A 12,290-nucleotide genomic window follows, 5' to 3' on the forward strand; every position below is an offset into this window, starting at 1 on the left:
ATCCCCTGAATATTTTTTTCAGGCATAAACCAGGTATCTTTCCTGATCATAAATGCTTTATTTCCGAATGGAATTTTAATAGAATAAGCACAGTTAGACTGGCATCCTTATTATAAAGCCATAATGAAGGAGCACTGAAGTTTAGTCATGAAAGGCATGAAAGAAGCAGCCCCACTAAAGCAAAAGAAAATGCTTTCTGACCTACCGAATTTTAGGAGTTGCTGCCAGTGGTCTTTCCACCAAGGAGTTCAGCCTGTAATAGTCCAAGAACGTCCTGGCCACATTCCTTCCAAGCTTCATATCTGTAGGTTTTTAATTAAGGAGTATTTTTGGAAATAATTAAAGATATTAATAATAAAACCACATAGTCCAGAGGTAAATTACTGCTATTTGACGCACGAGCAAGTTTACATTAGCCATCCCACAGTCCTTAGACCTCAGGCAAAATGACTTACATAAGCAGACAAAGCAAGGGTCATCTTGTTTTCTTCTTCTTTTCACAGGTAGATGCTATATAAAACTCGAGACAAGAGGAAACAGTCTCTCTTCCCCTTTACACTTGGCTGCAGATCCCCGTGTTGTTCATGAAGCAACAGACTAGACCAAGCAGCCTTCCAATTTTCACGCTCAGGGAAAATAAATACCTAAAAATGTTTGGACACAGGTGACATTTCTGTACTTGTCTCCAGGAGACAAGGTCAACAACGTCATGGTACAAACCAGACATGTACCAGTATAAAAATTTAACACTGGGATCGGAGCTGTAGCCCTTCACCTTTAGCGTGGAGCTCCCACGCTGTCCTAGAAGAATCTACAGTTCTCTAGTTGTGTTGTACTCAGAAGCTAAAATGATGGTTTAGCACTGATCTAGAAGAATGTCTTGGACAGCTGTGCATTACCTTCAGGAAGTCAGCAACAACACTGGGGCTCTTCTCCCCTTGCTGGCCACGATTTCTGTTTTGGCTAACCCTGAACCCAACACTATACAGATGAGCTGCTGAAGAGACTTTGAGGGTGCCTGAACCTCCTGAAGACTCTGTTGCCTAAAAATAAGCTGAATAACCCATGACTGCATAAAAAAATAATACCCAAGATCATATATTCATTGGGTGAACCTCTTCCCTATGTGAAACATCAGCATTAGACCTGCCTGTTATAGAGTGGTCCCTGCTTATCCTCTGCATGATGATGTTCATCTGGAAGAAATGCAATGGATGTCATTATCCATAGCTGCATAGCTGAGGACTCTTTTAATTGCTTATTTTGACCTGATGCCTACACACACTGCAATAACCATGTGATTTTCAAGAGTGCTGTCCCAGTTGGTCATCACAGCAGCCATTTCAGGATTTCAGGGGTGTTAATGCAGAAGCTGAAGTGGACATGCAACCTGGGGAACTAAACATACTTCTGCATCTGACATCCAGCAGTCTAGGAAAAGAAACCATTTCTGGGTTGTTTTGTGCGCATGTGTTCACATTCCGTTACACCAATAGTTATCTGCTGATGTTTCCATTAGAGGAAAATTCCAGAAGTGCAGCATCCCAGGGGTTTCCAGCAGCGGCTGTGAAGACACTTGCTTCTAAATGAAGCTTTTAGTACCCGCCCACTTACATTAGACACATCAAAACAAGTGAGTATGAGACATCAGGTTCAGGCATCGCTGTGAGCTGTTTATCATTTATTTATTTATTTAAAAGAGAGGTCAAACTGACATGACTCAGTCTCTAGCTCTAGTTCTTCAACCAAAAACTATCAGCCAGCCACCAGCTCTGCTGGCATTGCTAGTAAGCCCTGATCAAGTGGCTGAGGATGACTCCTGACGCTAATTTTCTCCCCCCATTATCTGGTTCCACTACTCTAGTTTCCGTTCCAGTGTCTGGGGATGATTATAGGGATCTATTCCAGGCACACTAATTGCCATTCTAATACGATGCACACTGTAGGCACCTATGTTATTGGTTCCCCAGAGAGGTGATAGATGCCCCATCCCTGGAGACATTCAAGATCAGGCTGGACAGGGCTTTGAGGATGAGATCAAGCTGTAGGTGTCCCTGGTTAGTGCAGGGGAGTTGGACTAGACAGCCTTTAACAGTCCTTTCCAGCTCAAACAAGTCTATGATTCTACAGTTGTTCTGTCCAATGGTACAGCACAGCCCAAGCAGCTGATGTTCATGGCTGCTGTCTGCATGGACAGAGTAGCGGTTGGATGGGGACATGAGCTGTGGCAATACCTGGTGAGCTTCCCTGCAGCTTGCTGGCACCAATGGATGAGGATAACCATACGAGCTCAAAAGTTCAGAAAGTTGGAGGCAGCTTAAAGTTCAGCAATTCCAGGAAGGGCACAGTTTCTTTGAAAGCATTTTGTGATTGTTACTGGAATTTGGGGATGGCTGTAGGTAGTTTGGTTTCTGCAGCTGAGAACTCAAAGCAGCAGCAAAGGTTAAGAGTTCAAAGTCTTCTGAGAAAATGAGAAAGAAGGGGAGAAGACTGTCAAGCATTTAAGGGATTGAGAAGACTAACATAGCTTGATCTTGTAGTTTCTTTCATTTACTCAGCACTTTAAAGACGCAAAGTGGTAATTGGACTCAGTAAAGTCTCTAGGACATTTTGTCAGTGCCACTCTCAGAAGGCTGATCCTCCAGAGCTGGCCCTGCTGCTTTTTCTTTGTCTCTTTACAACACGTGTGCTCACATGGTGGGCAATGTCTGACACACTGCACCTGGAAAGGAAACCCTAAAATGAGAGTGGATGCAGCTGAGGAAGTGGCTACGTGAGCTCCTCCATGGTGCCTTACAGCTCTGCTTTACTCCCGATTTGGAGGAATTTTGTTCTACGGGTGAACTTTACCTCTTGGAAAATGCTTTCTATCAATAAGGACTGGTAACCACTTCACCTAATCACAGCTGGAAAATTCCAGTGCAGAGGACTTCAAGAACAGGTTAAACCTATGGCAGGTAAGAACAACGTAGCTCTAGCTGGTAGCTTCTAGCATGAAGTTGGGAGAAGAAATACAGAAGGTCCCCTGAGGCCCATCCATCCCCATTTCCTATAGTTCATACCACATGTTGCAGCCCATACAGACCTCCTGTTTGTTAAGTTTACAGAGAAGGTAAAGGCATTTTGCCAAGCATAGACACAGAAAGTAGATGGACACTTTGACAAAACTGATCATGCAATTCTGTGCCACCACATCCAACCACTGAAAAGTCACAAAATGGAAACAGCTTGTAGTCTGGAGTAAGATTCAAGGCAGCAAAGGATAAAAAAAATGTGCATGTTCTAATATTGGCTTCTCATACCATCCCACTGCCACTGCTTTGCCAGCCACCTCCACAAAGGATGAGTAGTTTCTGTCACGGAAAGCAGGTACCTGATACATAAAAAAGCATTAACAGTCTCTGCTTGTGCCTGCCTAGCCTGGGTGAGAAATGGCCTGACTCACTCAGAAGTGCAGGTGGCATGAGTGTGCAGAACTGATAGAGAGAAACAAATCATAGCAATGACATTTGCATTTATTTTGGGTGCACAGAAGACCCAGACTCCATTTTGTTTCACTAAATACCACAGACACAAAAATAACTGCAGCTACAGCCAGAACTCACCTTTTCTGAGTAGTGTGGTGGTTTGTTTTGTAATTGTCTTTCCTTCTGCTAATCACACATGCTGTGCTTTTGCCCACAAGAACTCTCTGCCCAACTTCAACCACACCTGCAGTCAATTGCCCAGCTATTCCCATCACAAGAACTCCCATGGGACAGCAGAAACCCACCTGGGAGAGCCACAATGGAAGCAGCTGCGTGAATGTCTGTCTCTACTGCCTGCCAGGATTTTCTCTCCTCTCCCTTCCTCCTTCATCAATTTGTTCTGCATGCTCTGTATTCCTACCTGGAAGTGGAAACCAGCATCCCCAAGTTTCCTTCTGAAAATGCTGTTCCCGCAATATTTGCTCTTTGACTGGCATCAGTGGTTTTGGGGAGATTTCCGAGCAGTCTGTTTGTGCACAACTCTGCCAAATTTCGCAGATGTTAGGAAGTTCAGATAAGACAAGAATCAGGCAGAGCTCTCTGCAAAATCCCCCACACTTCTGATCTCCACCATGCCTCTCCCCCCAAAGCTTCTGGCCCTGGCATGAAAACAGGACAGAGGAGGAGTGTGGATCTCAGAAGTCATTACTAGTTTTCAGCAGAGAAGATTCACTGATCCTATTGTGAACAGTCTGCTTCAGCTGGAGCCTCCAGAAACATGCACACAGCCTTATTCTGTCTGTGTGTGAAGGCAATAAGAATCTCAATTTGGAAACCAGTTAGCAGTACAAGTCATTAGGGGAGGTACTAAATGTTGCTGCTTTAATAGCTCGCTGATCATTTAATAATATTGCTGCTGCAGAGCATGGTGGCACCATTCGCCTGCTTTTGTTTTGCTTTTTGAAATTCAGGGTCATTCCACTTTGAAGTGAGTAGATTATCTCTCCTTCCCCCTCTTGCCAGACACTGCAAACTGCTTTAAATAATTAGGAAAAGGATGGCTCCTTCAAGTTCGTCGTCTCATTTTCATAAGGTCCAGTGTCATTGCTTTGGAACAGGAAGAGAAGCGGTGGTGGTGGCGAGGATTTGACAAGGGCAAAACAGTTAGCAGCCCCCACTCATCTTTGATAAGTCCTGCGGGGTCCCTGCCAAGCAGATTGGATCTCTGTTTTTATGTCTCATCTAGAGGATAGCACCTCCATCAATTTAAAACACCACACTGGGTTATTAGTTTATGGAATTCGTCCAAGTTTACTCCTAAGCAGGATTTAAAATCGTGACCTTCCAATTCAGACGCATCACTTATCAGACCCATGCAAGTCTTTTGTTTCCAAAAAACAGCTCTAAGTTATCTTAAAGACAGATTGAAGAAGGAAAAATAGGGAAGGGAGAAAGAGCGAAGGATTCACAAGGAGAAAGAAGGATGAATCTTTTTAATAGCTCAAATTAAGAACCAGAAGAAGCTCTTTGTTTGACAAAACTGAATTCTGCAGCAAATCTCTGTCCACCACTCAACAATCCTGTTATTTATGAAAAGAGGGATATTTTGTGTGGGAGAGTCCCAGATGACTGTGGTCAGTGAGCATAATGTCAGCTTTGTACAATCTCAAGAGAAATATGGACGAGGTTTTCTCGTCTCTTTATAACAGCTTCCATCAATGGATCAAACCCCTTCCTGACTTGAACAAGAGCTCTAATGGAAAATGGCATTACACGGCTTTAAAGCACAGTGCTATATCACACCCTGCCTGATCAGAAACAGTCCTCTATTTCAGCAGAGCTGTTTTTGCCACAGTCACTTGTTTTGTTTCACAGGGCTGACACAACAGTCTGACAAATAAGAGAGGCTGCCAATGACATGTCTAATTGTGTATGGGGGGGTACTTCAGATAAAGAGCAATTGGGGCAATTCGGAGACTTGGGGAGGGGACTCATCTGTGGCTTTTCAGAATCACTGATCACAATGCAAACCTGGCTGCTGATGCTACATCCTTGCTCAAGGCAGGCTTTTCAGGAAACCAGGTTCACATACTCCAGTGTATCTGGTTACATATTTCAAAATCACTAGCAAAGGAGGAAACTTCTAAAAGAGAGTGTGGGAGTGGACAAGACTTATCATAGAATCATAGAATGGCCTGGGTTGAAAAGAACCATAATGATCATCTAGTTTCAACCCCCCTGATATGTGCAGGGTTGCCAACTACTAGACCAAGCTGCCCAGAACCACATTCAGCCTTGACTTACCCATTCTTCCTATCGATTTTCTTGGGAGCAGTGCCAGGCAAGCACAGACCACACCAGGCTGTTGGCATTGCAGAGCTGCAGGGTGGGCACAGCTCTGGGAGGGTCTGCTATAGTCATGGGGCTGCTAGTAGCTCCCGTGTGAGGCTAAGAGTGGTGGTGGGCATTGTGGAGATCACCCAGAAGGTGGTGGATCTTATTCCTGTCCTTGGAGACATTCAAGGTCAGTTTGGATGGGGCTCTGAGCACCTGATGGAGCTGTAGGTTTTCACTGCAGGGGGTTTGGACTAGATGGCCTTTTGGGATCCCTTCCAACTCAAATGATTCTGTGATTCTGTGATGCTCTGCTGACCATCCCTTTCCTGGTTTGTGGCCAGAGGTCAGATGAGAGAATGGCAACTATCCCCTCTAGCCTTAAAATCTACTAGTGTCCTGAGCACAGCCACCTTGGAAATAGCACAGGGGCTTTCCCCAGGTACTCTCAGACATAAGAAGAGTACTTCCATCCCTAGCAGCCTGTGCTCCTGATCCAAGGTGGGTCTGGGCAGCACAGATGCTTTTGGAAATGAAATGTACTGGCAATGACGAGTCTTCGTTTTTATTCTTTTTGTGTGTTATGAAGGAAGGAGCTGGGCAGAAAGGCTCTGACTGACTATTTCAGGCTTTCAGGCCCTTTTCCTGAAAAGCTTGATTGTGGTGGAAGAAATTACGAAGATGGGAGTTGTACACTCCTCTCCCAGAGCAATCAGAGGGCTGTAATTTTCCTTCCTCCTCTGACAGGGGCGGCTGGAGAACACGTACCTCGGAGAGCAGCATTTTCTCTCTGCCGGAGGGACTGTGCTGCAAGGACCGCGACGCACTTCCCATGAACTCATTTCAATATCAGCTGTCGCATCTGCCCTTCATGTGAACTCAACAGAAGCAGGAGATCCCAGCCAGTGCCTGGGGTGTGGAACGGACGAGTCTCGTGGTAGGAGGTAGAGATGCTGCATGGGAGATCTCTATTCTCCCTCTACCACACACCAGCACCAGCAAAGGAGCCACCTAACTGAATACATTTTGCTACCGATGGAAACCTCTATGTGAGACTGAACTGCAGAGCTGCTTTCACATGCGGCCAGGAAAGGGGAGCTCTAATTTCATTGTAGGATTTGAGATGTGCAGACAGGGCATCCAGAGCAAGCACTGAAACAGGGAGGTGTGGGATGTCTCAAAGTAACACTGAAAATGCAATGGATCCACTGCCCATTCTTACCTCTGAATCCACATGCCATTTACCAGCACTATGAGCATCATTTTGCAGGGATGTCTCTGACTGCTCCATTATCGTAATGCCATCTTCACATTGTCCCCTGTAAGTTACATTTTATCCATCTCACTGTCCCCTACACCACTGGGAGATAGAAAAGGGCCCTCCTGTAAATGGTAATTTGTCCTGAGCTGTAAAATGACAAAAGAAAATGGTTTATTTAATACCTTGGCAGCCCTGACTCCTGATGAGGTTATTTAAGGGGCAGAGGTCAGAACGAAGCTCACGGATGAAAAAGAAAAGCCCAGAAAGGGTGAATTTCAGCATCAGGATATTTGAATTCATGGAAATACTGCATAACCATCCCTCTATATACTGATATACTCTTAAAGTGATTTACTTAAAACCTGGTTATAATAGCTCCTTGTCAAGTTGTCCCCAGATGAATTTGGGCCAATATTTACTGGCCTCACATTGCTGTCTGATTGATCATTAGTTACAGTGTCTAGAAAACTCCAGGATAAGTCTCTTCTTGTGATTTTAGCATTTCTGATATTGTATTGTTTAATTCTGGTCACTTGCCAAATCTGGGAAGGAGCCCTTGGGGATTAGCTAACCTCAGCTCTTTACACAGTCAATGAAAATTGCAGAGCTGATTCTCTCATACAGATACACAGAAAATGGATGAGGGGAGAGGAAGCAATTTTCAAATGAAAATCCAGCATTCACAATCTCCTATCATTGATGTTCTCAAAAGCACAAGGGAAAAACAGCAAGAAAACTAAGTGTTAAATGCTTTTGTTATCAGTTTGGTTGGAAATGCAAGAACAGTGCAGTTCCAATATAAATTAAACCCTTCAAAATACATTGGAGAAACATGGGTGGAACTTTTTTGGGATCCTCTTGGTCCACCACAGCTCAGCCATCGCTTCACGTCCAACAGTCCCCATTAGAGATTCCACTCACAGCTTTGTGCAAAACATTCACCGCTATCCAAACAAAATCAGTTTCAAGATAAATGGTAGAAAGAATGTTTCAACACACCGAAGTGTGGATAAAGCGTTTTTCATCTCTAAATTGTTGGAAGCTCATGAATTGTATAAATCATAACTAGGCATCAGTAGTCTGTTGCATGCTGCATTTTCCTCTTTAAGTGCAGCTTGCATTCGGAGGCAGGACATGGTAGCTTTGACAAGAGCTGTTCTAAAAGGAAGAAATTAAGAAAAAAGAGGAATTAAGAACAATGAGAAATTAAGAAATTGAGAAATATGATGATTGAATTTCTTTGTGACAGAAACCTGCACAGAACTGACTTTGAAGTTTTTGAGCAGAGAAAGATAAAGTGAACTGCAGTGATTTCAAGATTCACAGTGATTTTCAGGGACGTTCCTCCCCTGGCTGGGTTTGAATTGCTCAAAGCCCCACTGGATTCCTCTTGCCTTCCATCAGCCTTTTATAAATCCCTTCAGGATATGGCAACATCTGCATTTGTAGTGGGCAAAATGTGAGGAAGAGACAGCTTATCCTCAGAAATTGTCTCACCTCCTCTCTGACTGTCCTGGGAGGAAAAAGGACCACTGCCTCAGAGGCTGTACCTTTAAAAACACTTGCAGTCTGCAAGTAATAATCGTGCTTCAGTGTGTTCAACATTTTGGCTGAGCTCAGTACAAAGTGCAGTGATTTAGAGGTGGGAGATCAGGCGGGATTCAGCAAATTCAGAATTATTTATTTCTTTAGAGCAGAAAGTCTGGCTACAGATTATTTACTGCAAATGGGTCTGTTTGGGGGAGGGGAAGAAGGTGAGAGGGTAGAGAGGAGGCAAATTGATGGATTGAAAATTTTCAATTAAAACAAGCAGTTTTTGAAAAAGATTTAAGGTTTTATTGAAAAAAAAAAAAAAAAGGGAAATAATTCAAGAGTCTGGAGCCCTGCTAAAGTGAAGATCATAAAGATCTAGGGGGAGAAGAAAAAAAAATCCTATTCTGTGTAATATCAGGAGGAAGGAAAAAATGTAAGAAAAACATCATTATCTTTGTTTCTTCTGCTATGTTAATGTATTTCTCCCCCTGCGTTATCTCCAGCATCTGCAAGTATTGATTCTGAATAAGGCACTGTGGTGTAGGCTGCAGGCAGCAGAAAGGTCTGCTGGGAGTAACACATTTCCAGGGCTGTCAGATCATGAAAAAAGATCTTGGGATTGATTTTACAATGGGAACTCTGCTTGGCCAAATCTGAGACAGGGAGCCTATCCTCTCTGCAAGGATGAGGATGGGCTGAGTGGCAGAGAGCTTCCAATTCAAGGGATGGATCAGTGCCAGAGGTGATGGAGGTGCCAGAGGTTCTGGAAGCTTTGCTTGGGCTTAAACAGCGCTATAGGAAGAGAGAACAAGAGGAGTTATGTGAAATAAAATTCATCTGGGTGGGGAATATGGGCCATGCATGCCAAGACCTCATCTTTGTCTTGTTTTGCTTTCTTGGACTCAAGACCATGCCACTTCAGAGCTTTCTCTGTAGAAACACACATGAGCTGGAACAAAGCTCTCTGCAGGTCAGCAGACACACGTCCCTGGGAGGTGGTCACTCCTGAATAGTGCTGGTGAAGGACAGGAGAGATTAGGGCTGTTACTAGCAGGTAGAAAAAACTAATGCTATTTTTGCTTGCATAAGGCAGGAGTAAAATATTACTGCAATCTCCATCCCCCCCAGTTAATTTCCTCGTTTGCTATAATAATTCCCATTCCCAGATAAATTTAGCTTTTTCTAAAACCTTTGATTTTTCCTTTGTGTTTTACGCTCAAGCTGGAATGCAGTGATAAGGGACTACACACACATATATATTTAATCTACATACACACACGTATAGTTATATATAGTCCCTGCCACAAATAACACTCTCTGACTGCTGTCACAAAGCCCTTGCTAAAACAGCTACTCACCCAAACTGGCTTGCTTTCCTGCATCATACCCCCAGAGAAGGACTGCTGGCAGCAGAGCGTCTGTGTCCAAATAACGATGCTGGAAAGGTCTGCACTCTCCCCTTCTCCACTGCCTGTCTTTTCCCCTCACTTCTCCGATGAAGTTGGAATAAACCTGTGCCAAACTCCACCACCTCACACTGAAACAACAGCTGATTTTGCTGGAGTGGCTGAAATTGCACACACGCAGTCAGTGTGGGAGAGGTTCTTGTTTTATAGAAGGGACAACTCAACACAAGTGCTTGTGAGGGGATTTGGCACTAACTGGTGGGGCAGCTTCAGAGCCATTGCTTTTGCTAGTGAAAAGGGCTTTCAAAACAAGGTGCTTTTGACCATAATATAACCAGCAACCCCTGGATTTTATGAGAGACCTAAGCAGCAACCTCACATCTCTCCATTTTCCAGAGTGTCACTTACGGTTATAAAAATCACTTCCCCTTCACATTCTCCTTCTAGAGGTGAGACCTGTCTACTGCGCTGCTCCTTGCACTGGCACAGCTCCTGTGCAATAAAATGAGAGCCTGAGCTGAATGACAGTCCGAGCAGATAAAGATGACATGAATAAGAGGCTGTTTACCCCCTCGTTTTTTATTTGTGTAAAATAAAATAAAAATATTCTTATGTAACCTTCTTATTTTCCTATTAAACTCTTGTATTTTGAGGCCACATCTCATTTTGCACTCTCACTGTCTGCTTGCATTCCCAATCTCTTTTACTATTAATAACGAGAAATAATTCCATTCACATGTACCTCACAGGAGGGCTCCGTGCTCTGCATCACCTGGAGAGACCTCCCCATTGCCAGACCCACTTCCTTCACCAGTGTTTGCATTGAAACACCATAAGATATACGCCCATGAGTGCCAAAGGAGGTTGGCTGCAGCTGTGGACCGTGATGCACAGTGCCTTCCCCAGTCCCTGCAGAGCTGGATGGCTGAGCTCCCAGCTGTGCCCCAGGCTCCTGCCAGATGCAGCACTGGGCTGTGGTGGCACCAAGCAGAGTCAGAATCTGCTGCTCCCAAAGCTGGTTGAATTTCTGTTTAGTTGCCTGGGGATTATCAGGAGTCCAGAAAGCCTGAGGAGGATAAACTGATAGGTCGTGTGGCCTTTGAACCACAAAGTAGTGAAGAGAGACGGCTCTACAAATGGGTAAAGGCTGTAGAGCAGGATAAATTTCTATGCAGCTGCAGGTGATGGAGCAAGAAACAATGGTCTGAATATGCAAGAAACAGCTTGAGATTAGATTTTGAGGGAAGCTGTCTAGTGATAATGAAGCACTGGAAAGATGCTATAGCATCTTTCCAGAGGCCGTAGCATCCCCATCATAAAGCAGAATTAGGAAGAAAGCTATAAGGAGAAGGGCAAGCAAAACTGATCCTGCTTAAGAATGGAGGGGTGGGCAGAGGGGTGTGCTTCTAACTCAATGCCCTGTGTTCAGATCTCAGCAGGGGCACCTTCTCTGCCAGGATCTTTCTCAGTCCTTGGCAAGACGGGTAGCACCAATCTCTACTTTTGCATTCCCAGGAAGAAGAGTAAGGGGCACGAATCCATCCCTTTGGAACCACAAACCTTCAAAAGATCACTACAGTTATCTTACCATTATGGCCTGTGATTGAAAATTCAGATCCTCCCTGAAGGCTGTACACGCTGCCACCTTCAGCTGGGCTAAATCCCAAATCCCCTGCCCCACATTCATCTGCTCTTTATTTCTGAATTTAAACACTGTTCTTTAAAAGCCTCTCCACCTTTTGCTACTTATTAAAATATTGGTTGCACTCTAGCTTGCTTTTCCAAGAGGTCTGGACAGCAGTGCAGGCAGTTCAGACAAACAAACAACCAAACAAACAGAATCCATTAGGAACTGCCATTCCTGACTGTCGCCTTTTCACATACATCACGTTGAAAAGGTTAATGCTTCCCAAAAGGGGTGGAAGAGACGGGTGGAGGGGAAGGGCAGGAGGGATCCAATCCTGTGAGGACCAGATGTCAATGGTACTCAATACAGCACAGAATGGGCTCCCCCACAAGTAAGACAACTGCCCATCCCTTGGCAAAGCTTCCCTTTGAGGGATCTATAATTTATTAGGGAAGGTGGAGCTCTGAATAAATTGTGCATAGAGATGAAGAAGTGATGATCGCTAACTCAAATCCCTGGGAGCTTGGCATTTTCAATCTTTAGCTCCCATTTGTGTCCCCAAGGTCCTGACTAAGTGAGCAAGCCAAAAAGCTGAATATCGACAAATCATAATGAGCTCATTGAGATCTAAGCGTTGCAATTAGCAGGGTGGAATGGAGCAG

At 44.3% G+C, this 12,290-nt stretch overlaps 1 protein-coding gene across 2 annotated transcripts in view; it reads right to left on the reverse strand.

Moving 5' to 3' along the window:
* Positions 1 to 12,290, reverse strand: part of LOC122160553 (cytosolic carboxypeptidase 6-like) — a 145,597-nt gene that overhangs the window by 10,254 nt on the left and 123,053 nt on the right. For both annotated transcript variants that reach the window (XM_042819163.1, XM_042819162.1), the window contains exon 4: positions 206 to 302. In XM_042819163.1, the coding sequence (XP_042675097.1) occupies positions 206 to 302 (97 nt within the window). The remainder of the gene's footprint in view (positions 1 to 205; positions 303 to 12,290) is intronic.

Source organism: Centrocercus urophasianus, unplaced genomic scaffold, assembly GCF_019232065.1.
Source record: "Centrocercus urophasianus isolate 14NV4802_14NV808 unplaced genomic scaffold, USGS_Curo_1.0 seq_18, whole genome shotgun sequence".
Lineage (NCBI taxonomy): Eukaryota > Metazoa > Chordata > Aves > Galliformes > Phasianidae > Centrocercus > Centrocercus urophasianus.